Source organism: Triturus cristatus, chromosome 8 (assembly GCF_964204655.1).
Source record: "Triturus cristatus chromosome 8, aTriCri1.1, whole genome shotgun sequence".
Taxonomy (NCBI): domain Eukaryota; kingdom Metazoa; phylum Chordata; class Amphibia; order Caudata; family Salamandridae; genus Triturus; species Triturus cristatus.
In genome coordinates, this window is record NC_140591.1 from 1,468,928,038 (window position 1) to 1,468,947,813 (window position 19,776).

Genomic DNA, 19,776 nt, shown 5'->3' on the forward strand with positions numbered 1-19,776 from the left:
ATAACAATGCCGTTTCTTTAAATCTTTAAAAACAAAAATAATGTCATGAGCAATGCCAATAGCTCTAACTTTAACAATGCCGAGACCATTGTTTTTTATGCTTCAGTGTAAATGTTTTCCTCCCATTTTAAGGTCTAAGTGATCTTTTAATTTCTATTCCTAATGTACCTGAGGAATTTCTAGTTTTTAAAGAAATATGTATTTACACGATTCACATTTTCTCCTGTTCCACTTGCAGGCTCATAGGGTTTGTCTATTCTTCTTTCTTGTGTTCCGATTTTAACTTTACCTCCTTTCATTTCCGTTCTTTTAACCTCCGAGTCCCAAAAACTGCCAAATTAGTTTTCAACACTTGGACAACTCTTTACTTAGTGGCCATTCTCAAGAAACAACTCAAGGACTAGCTTCTCTTCCTAGCATATCAAATGTTGTGTTTCAATATTTTGGGACTGATTTTGTTTAGAGTGGGACTTTGGATTGAAATTCTAGTAAATTAAAGTTCAAAAAAGTATTGTTGGGGAGGGGCACAGAAATTATATTTGTGTTTAGTTATAATCACGCCCACTGGAATTATACGGTGCGAGAGAGCCAAATTATATGGCAGGGTCGAGTAAATTATGCAGCAAGAAAAGGCAAGTTATGCAGCATAATGCAGCATATTTTCAAACAGTATTACTTCATTATTTTGTCATTTTTAAACTTGGTAACACTGTATGGGCTTTGGTTGCACCTCAATAGTACCAGTTTAACACCGAAATATAGCAATAAGCAACTGGAAAGTCACCAGGCTAGCTTTGCAAAGGGCCTTGCACAGCGTGGAAACACGTGTCGCTACCTTCTTAGTAATGTTTGAACCATTTGAGCTTGGAACAATTTTCTTTTAAATCTGCAGATTATGCACCAAATGATGGATTGTGTGATAAATGCGGCACATCTATAACTATACGAAAATCGCCGCACAATCACATAATTCCAGTGGCCCTGGTTATACTTTTGTAGCAGCATGTGCTTACGTACATGTACACATGCATACCTGTATGTGTGCAGGTTATGGAAACATTCATCATTACGACACAGAAAATCAACAAACAATGCAAGATCCCACGACAAAAAACATCACCATACACATCCAAATCTGAGAGGCAAACTATCAAGGATCATTTTAGCTGTTTCTGGAAGTCAATGTCAGAAAACTAGTTCACATTCTATATTCATACTTATGCTCTGCCTGTCCATACCTTGTCTGTGTTGGCGTAATCATCCATTGCCCCTCCAATCACGTAGAGCTTGTTCATGCAGGGCGTGACTGCTGCTGAGCTCACTGCTTCCAACATGGCGTCGATAAACGTCCAGCTGTTGGAGAACGAGTCGTAGCACTCCACCGTGGACAATCTGTGGAAGCCATCAAAGCCTCCGACAGCATAGAGCTGAAAGAGAGGGAGCGCACTAGTTGTGAATATATGAGCTTTGTGGAAAATTAATATCTTGGCCCATTGCAATGAACTCATGAGGCACTTGACATGAACTATGATTTACAGAAGGAATAATTCAACAAAGTGTTTTGTGCCCCAATCACTCAGTAAAAAGTAAGCAAGATCAGGCATGAAAAATGTGAAAGAAAGGGATATGGAAAATAGTAAGAGAAATGCCAGGGAAATAGGGGTAGAGCTGCTACATAATACTGACATAGACACCTAGAAGGTGCCTGATAACATATCCCAGTTGTTTCAGGTTACTCCACTCAAGATGATTTCGCCACCCAATCTTGCACCATTGCAATTTATTGTTTTCTCCATTTCGGTTTCTTGTTTCCCTTACACCCTACTCCTTACCCTCTTTATCTTCAACCTTACCTGCATTCGCCTTCATGTCAAGAAATTTCTATCAATGTGCTGCATATTCGTACTTAACGGCTACTTTCAACATCTTCAGCTCTGAGCCTGTATCCTGGTTCCTTCCCTTCCTTTATCCTGTCCCGAAGAACTGACTGGTTACATTTTAAGCACCTGATCCAGATAGAGGTTAAGGTGTCTTTGGTGGTTGACCAGGATCCAGTGAATGGCTGGTTAACACAGTGGGTTGTGAACCTGTGGCCCTCCTGGAGAGTGTCCCGCACATGAAGTATTTCACTCACTGGACTGCGTTCCATTCTTCTAGGGTCAATGCTTGATTATCGTGTATTGGTTACTCGGGCTGTTTAGTCTTAATGGTCTTATCTGGCTTCACAACTGGACAGGTGGTTTGTGGGTTGTTGACATTTTTGTGAAGTGTTTGTCTGTGTCCTATGTCTGTTTTCACATGGCTCCGGCTGTTATTGTTCTTGGTTTGTTTTAATTTTGTTCGCTCTGGCTGTGTTGTACCTTCTTCTGCTATTTTGAGGCCTTATTGAATATATCTGCCAGGCTGGACCTGATTGATCGATTCTAGCACTAGCACAATTGCAGAGCAGCACTGGATTGTGTCCTGGTCGGATGTGGACACCTCTCTGCAACCTCTGGATGTGGACACCTCTCTGCGACATCTGTCCCGGTCTTTTCTGATGTCTCTGTCCATTGTGTGTTTCAATGCCTCCTGTTTCAGTCTGGTTTTCCACCTGCAGTAGGCGGTTACTTTCCACTCATGGGGTGTCTGTGCCTGTGGTCTGCCTAGGTTCTCCTTTTGATGACTTAAGGTCTACCACAGTGTTTCAAATATTGCACATGCACACAAAAAGTCAATAGTTTTCTTACACAACCATTGCATCTATTGCAAGGGTGCTGTAGTTAGTAGTTTCCTCCGGATTGCAGGTTCTTTGATGTGGCATGCTCTGGATCTTACTTTTGTTCTGGGCTTTTGTGTGCTGGATTGCCTTCTTTTTTCCATTCTTTATTTTCTGTTCCAGACTTGGGGGTCCACAGGGCGAACCTCTCTTGAGCAGGGTGGCGTGACCTTGTGCCTGTATCTTGATTTTCCTCACCTTCCTTTGTGATAGGGGTGCCACTGACCCATTTGTGAGCTACTTTGGTGGCTGCTGCTTCCCTCTTGAGATGCCTTGTACCCTTGTTGAGATCTTTGGATTCTAGTCCATGCATGTGTGTCTCTTGATGTGTAGGCTGACCTTGGTATTGCTGAATTGGACAATCCTTGGCTGTGTCATGGACCAGCTCTGGGCCTCTGTGTTCATCTGTATCCCTGTCTCTCTTTAGACAGGAGGGACTGGGCTATGTTGGCTCTTCCATGCAGGCTTGCATGGTGGGGATCTGATCCTTCTCAAAGAGAAGTTTGGGCTGATTACTTTCTTAAATTGTGCATTCCCCTCGGACTTGGCCCTGGTATAGTAACTTCAGACAAACTGACTGTAGTTGTTCTTGTTGCACATGTTATCTGGCCACTTGCCTGTGCAGCTCCATTTGCTTTCCTGTCCTGTATAAGCTTCTACTTCTTGCTGCGTTTCCATATTGTTCAGACTGGCCTTTGGGCAGTCTTCTCTCTGGTGTCTGGCTTAGTCCAGTAGCCAGGGATTACGGCCTGAAGGGTCACCCCCTCTCTTTTTTTTCCATTTGACTATAGCTTTTTGTGTGCTTTGTTGCCACTTTTGGAGACTAGTGTTCGTGTTGAGTCTAGATTCTGTAGGCTGCCTTCCTCTCCCCTTTGTAGGTCATTTCTCTGGAACTCCAGCCACACTCCCTATATTATGAGTTAGCTCAGTCATTGCAAGCTTATTGTTTCTGCTCCTTATATTTTTGGGTTCATGTGATGACCTCCATGGTTTTTCTGAACTTCCCTTGGAGACCTGCTGTTCAGTAATCTTTGCCCTTTGACTGGCTTACTCTGTGGATGCCTGTGCAGTTGAATGTCTCTTTCTTGTGTTGGCCCATGCTCTTCTGGCGTGTGCCTCTTTTGGGCCTTTTTTCCATTGACAGTTTCTTCTGGAAGGATGCTGTGGTTTCTGTTCTTCATTGTCTAGCAGACTGCTCTCCAGTCCGGTGGTTAATTTCCAATGTGTTTAAAACCTCCTGAGCTCTGTTTGTGGCCTGCCTTTATTTGCACCGTTATTTTTTCCTAGTACGTTGCTCCCTGGCCAACAAGCAAGATTGTGATATGCACTTTGGCAGTCATAATTCACTTGTTTCTGTTTACTGGGTGCATTGGACGTTGGTTATGTATCCTTCGGATGGGCCCACCCACCAGTTATGGCACCCTGGGTAATTTCTAAGTGTCTGTGGGTTTCCTGGGTTGCTGAAACCTTACTGCAGATGCCCCTTCAGCTCATTCCCGGCTTCGAGTTTGGGTTCCTTCCTCCATACTGTGGTGTTCTGTTTACATTTTGTTTGGTTTTCCTTGTCAATTGCTGTGTTTTTCCTCTGGTTTCCAGTAGTGTGGATGTCTACAGGCTCTGGTTCCGCTTGGTATATCCTCACATGGTTAGGACTGTTTCCACAAAGAGGGATCAATGGGTTAATGCTTTTATTCCTTATTCCTTACCGGCAATATTCATTGCTCTGAATCCATGACCTCTTTATTATGATCCAGGAACCCTCCTAGCTTATGCACCAGCATGCTTCCAGCCTCGGCTTGGCATGCTCCATTCTGCACATGGACAGTGTAGAGATTGATGGGTGGTAATGAGGAATAGCCATGGGCTCAAACACACAAAAAGAACTACAGGCAAGAATTTGGAAGTAGAAATTCTAAAAAAAAACAAGGAACAGGCTTTAGGTTGGTGGCAATTGTACTGCTGGTCTTGTTGTGGTTAAGGTCACTGGTGAGGATGGCCTACACTTAGAATTCTTAGAACAATTAATATTACTGGCAAGTAGTCAGAGTATTACCTTCCCAGAGCCGCATGTAAGAGCGGGCGGGTTCTGTCGATTTCTGCGATGGCTGCAGGTAAGAGAGCGGGGGGTTCAAAGTCGCAGCCCCTAAATCTCGTGCTGCACCTTGCTACACCACTGGGTTGCTGAGCAAGGCATTCAAAATGTTATACTGCCTTTTGATGTGTCATAAACACCCAATAAGTAGATTTAATTAAAGAATATATTATTTAAACCCCCTTTGAAATGATCTGATAGAAGGTAAAATGAATCTTTTAACTAAGTAGGCATTCTTTTTAGCAAATTATTTAGCTGGACCGCATTACTAACCTCTCGAACTCAGCACTTCAACACAAACATTGAGCCCATATTCAAATTTGCTCATAGGTTCAAGCATAAACCAATCACAGAAATGCTGAGTTTAAAAAAGAGTAAAAGTATTTTGGTGGGTGTTGACGCCGGGCTATGGGGCCACTGCAACGCTATGGTCCTCCAAAGAGCTGAAAATCGTTTCATGCGTAGATTGTTGTCAGTTCCTGGGGGCACTGCCCACTCATATGTCATGAGGAACTTGGAATACTATAGCTGGAGGACTTGATCGGGCTTTAACCACTGCTACTGTTGGGGAACCCCGGAGGGTGATCTTGTAAGAACTTTCATTACTGATTGTCTATCACTTGATAGGGCAGATCAGATTCCCTGGCTCTCCAATCTTGAGGGAATCTTTCGAGACTATAGGGATCTCAGAACTATAAAAAAAACTCCCTTAAAATTGGGCATGAACATTAAGAACTGGTTAAACAATATTATTTGGACCACTGTATAAATGTCAAGAGAAGGTCCAGACCAAGGAGTCGACAGTTAAAAATTCAACACTGTCGACAACAAGGAGCATGGATCCGTACTTAGAGTGGATTATAAACCCTACTCATCTTTATTATCTTACACTTTTTAGGTTATGCACACTGCATTTTAAATTGTCTTTCACTTTGTAAGGGTTTTGGCAACATGACCTTCCCAATGTTGCTGTGACAATGTTTCTCCGCAAAGCACTAGACACTTTATTTTGTTTTGCACCTTGTACTCAGCTCCGTGTCTTTCCTTCTTGGCCCCCATTTTGCGAAAGATAAACCTGAGACACTATAAGGTTGGGCTTGTTTTTTTGCAGTGTAGAGGATCGCTAGATATTTGTTATGCATTGTTGAATTTTATGAGTGGCTTTTACTATTAGGACACAATATGAATCTTAACAACCTGCGATATATATGCACTACGTACTGCACATGAGCACTTTATCTCCTATTGATGGAGTCTATGACTTTGCCGAAATGCTAATTTTTTGTCTTTTCTCGCTTAACATGGACACAATATGAATTTTAACAACCTTTGACATACATGCACTATGAACTGCATATGAGCTCTTTATCTCCTATCGATGGAACCTATATCTTTGCTGAGATGTTAATTGTTTGTACTTTCTTGTTGGTGTCATTTAAGTTTAAGTTTATCAAGTTTATTTTATTTATGATTACGGAACTCTGTGGAGATCCACATAAGCAGGAAAACCAACAACATGATAGTCAAGAATCTATTTTGATATAAAATTGACTCAAAAACGTATTCCTATCCAACAAAGCATCTGCAAGTCTTAAGCGAGATCCAACAATATAAAAATCTCCAGATTAAAACATTACAATATATTATATAATATATGATAATTAAAAATATCCTTTATGCCCTTAGTGCAATTGACATAGGATTAAAAACAAGTATTAGCGGTTGCTTCCTGCAAACCTAATGAGCCTTAGTACATGTTTAGAAAACACTTTAAAAAGTTGAAAATCCTATGGCAGAACATTTCATTTGGCAGCTCATAGAGAGAATCGATTAGTGCAGAGGCCGAAAGAATAGATAGTTGTAAACATATTGTTCTCATCCATTTACGCCGACACAATAATAATGCAGGGCAAATAAATAACACATAATTAACATCCTGGAGGCAATTACTTCACAAATTACAAATCGGTGAAGAACCATACCATTTAGACAGTAAAGGATTTAAAGGAAGCATACCCTGCCTCAATAATAGCCAAAAATGGCTCACTCCATGAGACAGGTTCCAAGAACTGTAGGCCTGTACTTTATTTATCACACAGGAGGCAATGGCCGGATGGATACCTCTCTTTAGAGTGCAAGCTTCCCTATCCCTTGTAAAACTTGATTCCTAGGTGGCCTGTTTCAAGGTAGCCCTTAATTGATACAGCGATAAAGTAAAGAGCAGGGACTTATCTAATTGCATCAAATCAACCGCAGTCCTAAAACTTTTCTTTTATGCATGCCAAAATTTATTTCTGAAGTAAAAATCTTAATGTACTAACATCACCCTTTGCCAGGCCTAGGAGCCAACACACTATTCCCGCGAGACCCTGTACCCAGGTGCTTCTCACCCCAAATTCTAACCTCAGGGCAGCCACGGGACATGCTGAGTTCACTGAGGCTAAACATCTTAAAATTCGGCCTTCTGTTGCATTAAAAAAAACAATTTCGCTACATTGATCAATTCAATACCATACAGCAGGGAAGCGGGGATTTTTGCACGAAACACCTCCAATAAAAGTGCAAAATGTCTTTTTCCAGTAGACTTATACAGGGAGCCCAAACTTTTCCCCTGCATGATAGCTTTAGAGATGTTATTTTCTATATGGGCTTTATTACTTAGGTTGCCATACATTATTTTTCCTAAAAAGGTATATGATTTTGCAAGTTCCAATTTTTGGCCGCCCACAGACCATACAAAATTTCGGTACTGCAGCTTCTTCCATGCATACACATAATTTTACTTTTAGATATATTAATCTTTAAACGGTGAGCCTCTGCAAATTTATGCAGTGCCTGCAGATGGCTATTTAATCCCCTAGGCGTTAAATCCAAAATTATTATGTCATCTGCAGAAAGCAGACATACAATCGGTTTTCCCCCAAGTAACGGGGCAATGCTGTCGCTTTGGACCAGATTGTTGGTGTCATGCTTATATGGCTTCAGAGGAATAAAGATACTTTGATGATAATGATAAACTGATAGTTGCTTATCCTCAATTTGTGTTATTTTAAGAAAATATGCTCTCCATAAAATTTTAAATTGGAAGATATATCTTGTGTGTTAGTAGACTTTGAAACTTCTGGTCATTGACTTCAATCTTCAAAACAACAATGTCAATCCAAAGTTAGTTGAATAGTATTTATGAACCATATAGATTAGCGCAAACATTTTTTTTATTAGAATCTTAAAATAAACTACCAACCTTGCCCTGGAGGTTCACCATTTTGTGTCTCCACCTTCCCTTGTGCAAAGAGGCGACCTTTACCCACACTTTCAGCTGAGAGCTGAACATCCACACGTCGCGGCTGTTTATGTGACCTCCTGTAAAACAACAGGTTAGGACACAGAACAGGCAAAGATTACAAAGTTAGTCGTCCGGCTTTTCCTTCTGTCCTCAGTTAACAACATGCAAGCAATGTTCAAAACCTGATGGACAGTTTAATGGAATAGAATTAATATTAAATTGAAAATAGAAACGAAAGGGAGTTATGTACATGAATTTTCTGATAGAAAGGCACCAGAGAGATGTTATTTTGCAACAATTCCTGCATTTAAAAAAACAATTTAACCTCAATAATAATTTTGTGACATTTTAAAAACAGAAAGAAAGAGATCTATCAGAGAGGCACGCCAAGGTGGGAAAAACAACGTTATTGCAACATATCGGTTTGCCACTATGGATGTTATTTAGGGGGCGCGACCTTGTCCCTTGCAACCCCAGGCACTTTATTTGCGAACCCTGGCCTCAGAGGTGGAAACATCAGTGCCAGAAACACAGGGGCAGCTCGTCCTTACGGACATCAGTCGGGTTGCCAATATCCTTGTTTTTTGTCAATGTTTTAGTGTACTAACAAACGGAGAACAATTAGCTGGAATGTGACCTCCCTGACAGCTGAGGTAAGTAACAGATGATTTTAAATGCCTTAATCCAATTTCAGGATCTAATCGTGCAACCTCCACATGTTGGAATTAGTGCTACAGTATGTCTCACTAACTTGAATTGATGTCATTTTGAAACATGTTTCTTTCAGGTAAACTACCAATGGATCCTTAATAAAGTGGACTCCAAATTTACTTGGCTTCTTATATGATTTTGCTTGCACATAACCTTCCAGAAGCTTCCATACAAGATCCTGTTGAGGGTATTAGGCCGAAACATGTTGATCTATTTCTCACTTTATGGCAGGTTGAATTCCCTCCTGTTCTAGCTTGGTTTTTAATCTTAGACCAGGGACGCCCCAATAAAGCTTATTGCGTACTCTGGAGCTTGTTTCAATCTCACGCTCACCTTGCACCCCTCATCACACTTAGTTCATATAGATGTATTTAGTTTACCTCTTCTTACCAAAAACATCCCTGAGCTCCTCCCTCTCGGAGAGGGGTTTGTAGCCTGCATTATGACTAGGTTCATGATGCAAGGAAGGTACCCTACAATGAAGCATACCACCTGCAGGTGGGTGAGGGAAAACGTCCTTTAAAAGGGACACTCCGGTAGCTCTTTCTTCTTTCCTCTTCTATAGACCCAGGGGTATTGACTGTATAGTGAGCACCATCAACATAAAATGCAACTGCTGCAATAATGCTATTACACTAATTATCTGTGCACAGCCCACTAAAATTAGAATATATGTGATGTGCACAAGGCTGATTTAACAGTATTGCTGGCAATTAGTGAATTATTTTTATGTCTGCGACTACATTATTCATCTGTTTAAGAAACACCTGCATTGAAGTATTTTCTTGAACTGCCAGTGTTTCATATGAATGCTGTGAGAAGTTGACCTGGTACATGCTGTCCACTAGCTAAAGTGGGCACCTTGTACCAGTCCAAAGAGCCCTTATGGTGATTAGGTCAAAGATAACATTTATTGAAAGCTATCCTAGTGGTAGCTATGGAGAGCAGCCTTCAGGCTAAGTCTTGAAGGAATGTTAAGCACCTTGGTTTACCAGAATGCAACATTATAGTATTGGTTAAATGAAAGGGAAACCACACAGTAGTTATAAAAATATGTATTTATTATCTATAATACTCTCTAGCATCCTCTACACGAGGATAGAATGCAAATCAAATAATACAGTTGCAATGAATCAAACGTAAGTAGCATAATACACAGTGGGCTCCAGGGGGAGACCAAACCATATACTAAATAAGTGGTATAAGAACCACAACTCGGGACTAAACTTAGTCTAGAAGGTGTAAAATTGCTGAGACCCCAAGGAAACACTCAAGGTGAGTGAGTAGGGACCCCACGGAGGACGGGTGCAGAGTGAGAACACGACCGCATGCTCCATACAATTCAATGGGAAAGTCATGGTTGGAAAATTAAAGATTACGGACCCTTCCCTGCAGAATACGAAGACAACCCTTGGAACTTAAGAGTTTGAAGAGCCACCCCAACCGTGAATCCCTGAGGAGCCAGGTGCACAGGTACGAAGTGGCGTCAGAAACCCTTGTCTTTCTATATGGATGTCGACAAAGAAATGCTGCTGCAGGAAGTACGAAAAGTGTCTGGTGGAATCCAATTGTGGATTCTAGATGAGAAGAACCTGAAAGCAGAGGAGACAGAGTCTGGGTCACTTTGGAGTGACCAGGGGCTCGGTAGATGAATGCCCATCGATGTCGGGTGTTTCAGGTGTGTTGACAGTGATCTTGACTCTTCCGCTGCGAGGACCCGGAGATGTCTAGGATGACCAGTAGCCGGAGGCGAGCTGTCCCACAAAGGATGTTGAGTGCTGACAGATCGGTGTCTGGCGGGAGCACCAAAAAGCCTTGGCAGCTGCAAACAATGGAGATGGTCAAATTCAGTGTCGATCTGGCCCAGCAAGGACCAGGAGACTCACCACAGCAAGGCGGTGTCGGGTGTTTCAGGTGTGTTGACGGTGATCTTGACTCTTCCGCTGCGAGGACCCGGAGATGTCTAGGATGACCAGGAGCCGGAGGCGAGCTGTCCCACAAAGGATATCGAGTGCTGACAGGTCAGTGTCTGGCGGGAGCACCAACAAGCCTTGGCAGCTGCAAACAATGGAGATGGTCAAATTCAGTGTCAATCTGGCCCAGCAAGGACCAGGAGACTCACCACAGCAAGGGGAGTCATGGCAGGCCTTCAGCAACCAGGGGAGCCCAAATAAAGCAAAGTTGACCCTCAAGTGAACCCACAGGCCGAAGGCACAGGAGTCGCGAGGGGACCTCAGGCGGTTTCACAGGATACCAGCTAGAAAGGCACAGAGTGCGAGGATGCCGGAGTCCTTCTCAGAAAAGATGTGCTGGGGTCAGGGCTACAAATGGCCCAATGCACGGAATTGTTGCACGACAACAAGCATGTGCAGCTGCAAATAAACGCGGTGCACAAGCACGGGTATTCAGTCCCCACAGGGATATCCGCCTCAATCTCAGTGAGAGGGCAGCCCAACCTCGAAGACCTTCAGAAACCCACCTCCTGTGTTGCTGGAGCCTTCGGAGTCCGCAGGAGCTCAGGATCAGCAAACCAGTCATTACGGTGCCTGCATTTGCAGGGGAGTGACTCCTTCAGCCAAGGGAGATTCTTCTGTTGACTTGGAGGTCCACAGGGTCCAGCACGGAGCCTGTATGGATCACGGACAGTGGCGAGACTGGGGACGGCAAGGGAAGACGAAATCGAGCCCAAGGGAGGTCCAGCAAAGTCCAGCGTGTCCAGATGGTCGAAGTGAAGTGGTATCTTCTTGCAGAATCTTGTCCACGTAAAATCTAATGTCCTGTAGCCAGGTGATCCATTTTATACCCATGGGAAAGGGTTGGACAGATTCTAGGGACCCTCCTAGGGGAGGGACAGGACAGAGGGGTGGCTACACCCATGACCTTTGTCCAGTTTCGCGCCAAAGCAGGAGCAAATGGCTCCCAGAACTGGTTTGAGCTGGACTATGCACAGGGACACCAAATGGGCCCATCGTGCAGACTTTGTGGCACTGAGGCAGTGCACCCACTCAGTTCCAATACACTAAATCCTGTCTGGGAGGTGGTCACACCTCTCTGTGACAGGATACCTATTGTCCGACCTTCCTCTGCTCGAGCTTGGCTCAGCAGCAGGAGGGCAGACTTGTGTCTGTGCCTGGCTACATCCATTTTGTGCTGTAAGGCTTGAGAAAGTTGGTACCGGTAGACTTAGGTCCCCCCAGAAACTCAATTCTGAGGGGAGGATCCTACCAGTTACTGGTGTGGAGGTATGACTCCAAGGTGTTTGACACCAAACATGACATACTTCATTGCAATAGTTTTCAAGATAGCATTTACTGCGATGTTATAATGCACCTCTACCTATATGTCTGTCAGTATCATACAGCTCGGGAGAATGCTCTCCAAAGACTGCAGAGGGGCCCTGCCTATGCAGGAGGACCTTCTCACTTAAAACCTAGCACCCTGCCTTCAGGATTGTTAAGGCCTGCTATAGGGGTGACTTATAACGTTTTAAGTGTAGTGATATATATAGATATAGTGAACCTATATCTCTCGTAAGTGGTGCAAGCACCAGCTTACACAGGTTGCAGTAGCAGACCTGAGGTTCCATTTTACATGGCCTCTCATGGGTAGCATAATTCATGCTTCAGCCCATGGGAGGACTCTGGGGTACCTATGCCCTGGGTACATTTGTACCATATACTAGGGACTGATAAGGGTACCCCAGTATCCAATCTGGAGTTGTATCAAAGTACATGCATATCAAATTAATGGAACAAGCAGATAGGCTGGGGGCCTGAATAGCAGGATCCCAACCAGACTGGTCAAAACAGTGGTTGCAAAAAGCAAAACGTGGGGGTAACCATAAGAAGCAGATCCTACTTTCCTACAAATTCTCATGTGTCTTACCATGCTTTCTCCCGCCAACACCAGTGCCGACACCAGTGCGTAGGCATAGGCTCAGGCACACTATTGTTGTTGCATGGTCAGAGCAATATCAGCTCTACACACACAACACCAATATTGCCAGCACCAATTACTATCTAGGCCACTATGCACTTCCCTTTCATACACTTGCAATTAATGGTTACTCATCCTATTCCTTGCTTGTCACCTTTGAGTGACGCATAGTGCAAAAACAAAAATACACTGAGCACAACTTTGGTCATCCCACACAACATAATGCACTTGCCATGTACTCACAAACCAAATTCACACTTTTCCACCAATGCACTCCCATGGAGAAGTATAATGCTCCAACACATGTGCTTCAGCACCTCACCAATGGGAAGAAGCACTGTATAAATTAACACAACCCAACAACATTGTAAAAACATTGTATATGGACGAGTTTTGAAAACTGTTGGGTAAAAAGCTGTAATTGGAGGTTTTATTGATTAGTAATTTTTGGTCTTTTGCTGTTATTGATTAGGCACGGGGTAAGCTCACAATTGCTGATCAGAGTTGTTCTCCATGTTTTCTGTGATTGTTTACTAATAGAATAATGAGTTTATGTCGAGGAAGTATTTGAAAACACCTGAGATTTTGGAAATATTAAATGAATGTGCAATAAATTTAACAGACATGGTGTAGTAGGTCCGCATGTCTCAATTTGAATTACAATGATTTATGATGTGTGGAGGTCTTACTTTGTCAATTACATTTAGCCACCCCTACCATCATTCTCCTTAACTGGGCCAAGCCCCGATCCCCTTTTTCTTTGGTTACTTTTAGAAATATACCATTTTCCTGCCCTAACTATTTAGCTCTTGTAGCCTGTTCCCTAGTCGCATGACTGGGTGTTGTTGGCAGCATAGGTGTCCGCAGGGAGGGGCAAAGGGGGCACTTGCCCCCACCCTGGATCGCCAGTGCGGGTCGTAGTGCCGTGGTGCAGCTGCCATTCTTTTTTGTAATGCTGGCACTCCAGCATCCCAGTGACTCACTGGGCTGCTGGTGTGAGAGCGATATTACAAAAAAGAATGGCGAACTCCCGCACCACGGGCCGCAACTAGAGTGTCTTGTACGGGCTACTGCCGGGTGGTGCAGGCGCCATTTTGCAGAGGCGGTGCCAGGTTAATCATGCAGCGCACTCTGGATCATGGTACAACGGCAGGAAGTGCAGTCAGCTAGGAATGAATGGGAAATCATTTTTCAGTCCCCCTCTAATCAGTGGAGGACTCGGGATTAAAACAATCAGAGACCCAGTCATATTGAGCTGAGCAGCCAATCAGCAGTACGTAATTACATAAATCGTGCAACGAATCCCTCTAGAACCTGCAAAGACATCGGACAGCTCTTGGCCGTGGGGTGGGTCTCAACAGCCACCCTGAGCGGCCGTCAATCATTCATAGTGCAAACGCGCTACCTATGAAGGCCCTGTTTCTTGTTTCTGGCCTGCCCCCAGAGAGAATGGACCAATGATCTCACGAGGGGCAAACCAGTCATAATTTTTTTTTTCTTCACTTTTGAATCCCTGCATTTGCCTCTTTTGGCACGAGAGCGCAGTAGACTCCGAATGCTGTGGTCTGGAGCTCGAGAGGCAGAGTCAGGAACGTCAAGGCAAGGGCTGGTTGGCTGACCCTGCAGCCTGCTTCTGTGTTCTGTTGCGCGTGGGAGTCCTTAGGTGCCAGCAGGTGTATTAACATAAGATTAGTGGTCGAATTGTTCACTTTTCCTGCTCTGCCGCTGTCAGCTGCCCCCTCTCTCTTTCTTCCTCTTATTCCCTCCCTTTCTATATCTCTCGCAGCTCCTCACTTGCTGAAAACCCTGCTTCAATAACCGTCTCTTACCCTCTGTTTCCTCTACTTTCCTTCGTTCCTTCCCCTGTGAAATGGATCCAAAGATGAAAGAAACACTTTTGCTGGAAATGTCCTCTTTTTATTACATTTTTCTGTTTACAAAGTGCAGCCTCCGGATCAAGAGAAAAATAGTTGCAAAATACTAAAAATAAATAACTAAATAAATCATTACACAGTCACTCTGTAATGATTTTATTTAGTTATTTGTTTTTTTTGTACTTCACGTGAGAAAAAAACCCTGTAAAAAAGCTCTTTCAGTCAAATAAATACAGCTCAAGTAATGGTCAAGGAATAGTTTAGTCCCGGGCTTTCAGGCTGAACAAAGGGTCAATGAACTTGATGTTTATGTGCACAAAAGTTGAGAAATAAGTCCTGTGAGGTGCAACAGAATAGAATGATTCTACATGAACATCTACACTCCACAAACCTACTAATTGTAAAACCCTGCTGATTTTGAAAATCGGCATCATATGGGTGAGTCGAAAACACAATCTGTGTCATTTTCAAAGAGGTTTGCATATCGCTAAATAAACAAATATTTTAATCGTGCCCTTCAAGATTATTTCATTATTCTCAGTTTATACTTGGGATAAGTGAAACCCAAAAGTGAAGATTTATTTCTCGGATGAAACATCCTCAATAAAAGGCAGAATAAGGCAATGTGTGTGATGCTAAGTCAGAAGTTTGTGTTTCCCACTGCACAATACAATGTGTGTTTTCTTGGTCTGGCTGAAGATAAGCAACTTCCTAAGAGGTTCGGCTTTTGTAGGAGTTTAGTAGTCAGCGCCCCCCCCCCCCCCCTGGAAAAATTTCTGCGGACGCCCATGGTTGGCAGTTGGACTTTGTAATGTATATTCCCCCCCAGACAGTCACACAATAGATTAGATGTGCCTGGATGGGCCATCACAGGCAGAATGGGGGTGCAACCGGGCACTGCCCCACTTGTAAATCAATAGGCTATGCCCTGCTGTCACACAAAGTACTTAATACCACTTCATTGTTAATGCAGCCAGGCTGGCACAAGGGCAGGAAACACCAAGCACTTTAAAGGGAACTCTGTAGAAACTTCTCTTACTTTCAAGAAGGTACCAAGTATAAAATAGGACCATCAGACCCACTCTTGAGTTCACTTTCTGGACCTACGAAGGGACTCGCAGGGGACTGCCTGCTGCTGTGGCCTGCTGCGCATTTCAGAGGACTGCTCTGCTGCACTTAGAAGGACTGCTCCACTGCCTGAAGCCTGACATGAACCCTCAGATGCCTGCCCTGCTTCTTAGGCCCTGTTCCTCTGCTTGAACCCAGGACAACCAGAGTGACTCTAAGGGTTAGTGGTCTGGCTGATCAGAGCCTCGGGGACAAAAAAGACTCCCTCCATCTTGAACCTACACCTTAATGCAGCCTGAGTGACTCCTGACCCTCCAACTGGTGCCTCTCCAGTCCTGGACTCTTGAGAGTGGTGCTTAAGGTGCCAATATAGTCAGAAATCAAAACTTGGGACTTTGAAAGTTTTTCTCTCAAAACTGCTATGAGAACTGAGAGGAGACTGTGACCTAAATGCTCATCGATCTGTCCAAGGTGCTTTGCTGGTCTGCCTGACTTTGCGGCAACTCCTGCTATGTTCTTCTCTGCAGCATTAAATCCTGTTCAGTGGTCTTTCACAGAAGGGGTGTCTGGCCTCGTGGAGCCTTGTTGGTTATAGCTTGCAGCTTTGTCCCGCTGGAGGTTTTTGATTTCCAAGAAAGTGAAAATTTTCACTGAGACTTCATCCTACAGCTCCCAGATGACAATGCCTCCACTTCGGGCACCGCCTGCAGCCTTGCTCCCCTAAACTTTACCTTCTCAGAACATTTTTGCAGAAATTTCTTCTAAGTAAGAATGTAAGCTACGACCGGTCCCAATTCACTTTTTGCATCTGACCGGCACTCCATCGCAGTTGGCCATATTTTTTTACCTTGGCCCAGTCTCGCATGACTAGATTTCTGTGGTGGGCACTTTGATCTTTTTGGCCATAGTTCATACCCTAAACTTTAAAAATTCATAGCTCCTGTTCTACTGATTGGCTTTTTGTTGTGGTGTGGGATTTTTCCTAGGTTGTATTTTCAATTTATCACTGTTTGTGTGCTGCAGAAATACTTTACACATTGCCTCTAAGTTAAGCCTGACTGCTATGTGCCAAGGAAGCAGAGCGTTGAGCACAGGTTAATTTAGTGGGTCATCCTGATTGGGATTATGGCTGTTGCTTCAGCAGTGTTTACACCCCCCTTAACCAACAGACCTATTTCTAACATACATCATCATCATCCACCCAGAGAGTACATCTAAAAGTGGCTTTGATTTAGACATCAAACTCTGGCAGCATTAGTTGTTGGATATCATACGTTTGATACTGCTTCAATTTAGGGTGTCACCAGCGAGACAAATGAGAATGACATGGAGGCCCGCACTCTTACCTGAGACATATATATCATTCTTCAGGGTACAGGCAGCGAACTCAGACTTGGTGTATCCGGGAACACTCGCAAGTGCCATCCATTCCTTGGTCTTTGGATGGTATCGATCTGTAAAGGGGAGTTTCAAAAGCCCCTTCTTGTCGCAACCACCAATGACTACGATGACCTCTGCTAAATCCATGAACCTGAAAATTTAAATTTTACAAAAAAGTAAGGGTGACCACAAACTCTTCTGTTCAAAACTATGCTCAAATCACATAGAAGTGGGAAGGCACCAAAAATTATTCTGTTCCCTGATATTAAATAAAGGACTCTCAACTGAATCTAAACAGCACCGCCTGTGCACAGTCCCTCCAATGAAGAAGCTGATGCCCTTTTAGGAATTAAACAGTTCTGTTACTTGTTCGCAGATGAGCATACATTGAAAGACTGGACATAAGATTCCAAATGAGGATTTGCAATATGTTTGTTTTCTTCCACAAACTTTTCAGCACTAGTTCTAGTCTCCTCAGAGTGGGAAGAACTCAGTTCTACTCTCTTTTATTTCTAATCCAAATACTATGACTTCATTTTTCAATTATGTGCCACTGTTGCAATTACTTTTACTCTTAAATCATACTTTTATTTTACAGATATGAAGGTTTTTCTGAAGTCCTTTGGCAAAAGAGATGGATACTGAGAGGAGAGAGATATTTTCCTCAGCTTGTCAGTCTGTATATTGTTGACCACCAGCATAGAGGCAGCTCGCATCAAAGATACTCCTCAATCCAGAGACCCAGAAGAAAGGCTATCTCTGCCAAGGACTTTGGGTCAGTGCCTCCTCTACTGACCAACATGAGTGTAGCCATTGGATTGTGTGGTTGCACACATACTGTTTTTGAGCTACAGAAGGAAAAATAACCTCTGAAGTAGAAGAACCCCTACAACTTAATCTATCTGAAGGTTCCCCCATGATACTCTTTGAGGCAACCTGCCCTGCCCTTCGTGGGACTCCACCTCCCCACCTCAGATTGCTCACCTGCAGCCCCACTCTCCTGCATTGGAATCACACAATAAAGGCTGAAGAGAACAAATTAAGATTGCAAAAGTACCATTGACCAAATCCAGGGCAGGAACCACACTCTTAAAGTCCTGACAACATATGTCCCAATACACATAGAGACGAGTATAGCTTAGTCAGTGAGATTCGGGGCATGTGAATCTCAAATGTCCCAATTAAAACAGCAGTGGGCTGCAGGATGAAGGGGTGAGATGACCAAATTTGGGGATGGACTGTTTCCATAAGGAACAGGGTCCGTACTGATTTGCATTAGGTGGGCCTCTGTTTAGAGTAGCACAGTGGGCAAAAAACAATGGGTTGGAATGCTACCCTGAGCAATGACCACTGGTTAGACTATTTGCAAGCATTCATCCCATTACTTTTTGGGTGTTGATTGCCAGGGGGATGCCTCGAGAGTTGAGACTGGAGCAGCTTTCCAAGCCTACTACTGCCAAGTTTGTGAATTCCCAAAAGTTGAAAATTTGCATTAATTCAAGTAGTACTTTATATGTGCAGATTTCCTATTTTTTTGGTAAACTGATCACTGTATATATATTTAAGATCCCGATCCAAAAAACAAAGAAGCTAGAAACTCTTAGTGAAATGAGAACAACAAGAAAAACTGAAACAGACATAGCAGACCAGACTCAGGGCCCCCTGACCCAACTAACAAACCAAAAATGCATTTAAAGGTGTCACACCCCAAACACTCCAGCTGAAGCTTTGCCCCTGCTCGTCCCACCTGGGCCTGGGAACTCATTAAGCAGTCATGTACAACAGATTAGCCTGGAGTCTCTGCTCTGGGATCACTTATTTTAAGTGTTTTTCACACTGCATATACTATTTTCTGTCTCTGCTACAAGAAGCCTTGATGGTAGAGTTGACAAATCCATGGTTGTAGGCATGGCTCCATCTTAATAATCTTCGCCTTTTACAAATCATTATATCAAGTGATTGATGCCCCCATGTACTAAGTCCAATTCGCAAATAGAGTTGCATGCCAGAGCTAAGCGAGGGGTCTGGCTTGGCTTTAAGAGGCCATGCACGAACCGAGCCATAAAAACGCCTGGCATGTATATCGTTCAAGGAAGATAATCTAAAAATATGATACAATCTCTTCAAAGTCCCCAAAAATGTATTTCTTTAACGTGTGGAAGCGTTTCACCTAAGTACATCATATTATACCACTGCATAGACAGACATTTATTAAAAGGGATTGTTTTTAGAATCTTTTATGGATTGTTCCTCAACAACAATGCCATTAATGAACCACGGGCCATATGTAGGTAATTTCTATTTACCGATTCCTAAATACCGAATTTTACCGATTCGGTATTTAAGAATCGGTAAATAGAATGTAGGTAAAAAAAATCGGTAAATTTTACCGAATCGGTAATATTCGTTATTACCGATTCGGTATTTACCGAATCGGTAATAAGGAATACCTTCCTAGTCATTCCTATGGGCCTGGAGGCCCATAGGAATGAATGGGAAGCCATTCACTATTACCGATTTGGTAAATACCAAATCGGTAATAGGGGAAGCATATTCAAGGGTGGCAGGGTGTCACATTGACACCCTGTCGCACCCCTGAATCGTGCATGTGTGCACATGTGGCGCACATACATGCCCTAAGGGCATGTATGTCTGCCACATGGCATTTCTA

The 19,776-nt window shown here is 43.3% G+C and overlaps 1 protein-coding gene across 3 annotated transcripts in view; it reads right to left on the minus strand.

Moving 5' to 3' along the window:
- Positions 1-19,776, minus strand: part of KLHL35 (kelch like family member 35) — a 145,666-nt gene that overhangs the window by 43,871 nt on the left and 82,019 nt on the right. For all 3 annotated transcript variants that reach the window (XM_085623286.1, XM_085623287.1, XM_085623288.1), the window contains exons 3-5: positions 17,072-17,256; positions 8,095-8,213; positions 1,239-1,427 (exon numbers count right to left, since the gene is read on the minus strand). In XM_085623286.1, coding sequence (XP_085479412.1) covers positions 1,239-1,427; positions 8,095-8,213; positions 17,072-17,256 — 493 coding nt within the window. The remainder of the gene's footprint in view (positions 1-1,238; positions 1,428-8,094; positions 8,214-17,071; positions 17,257-19,776) is intronic.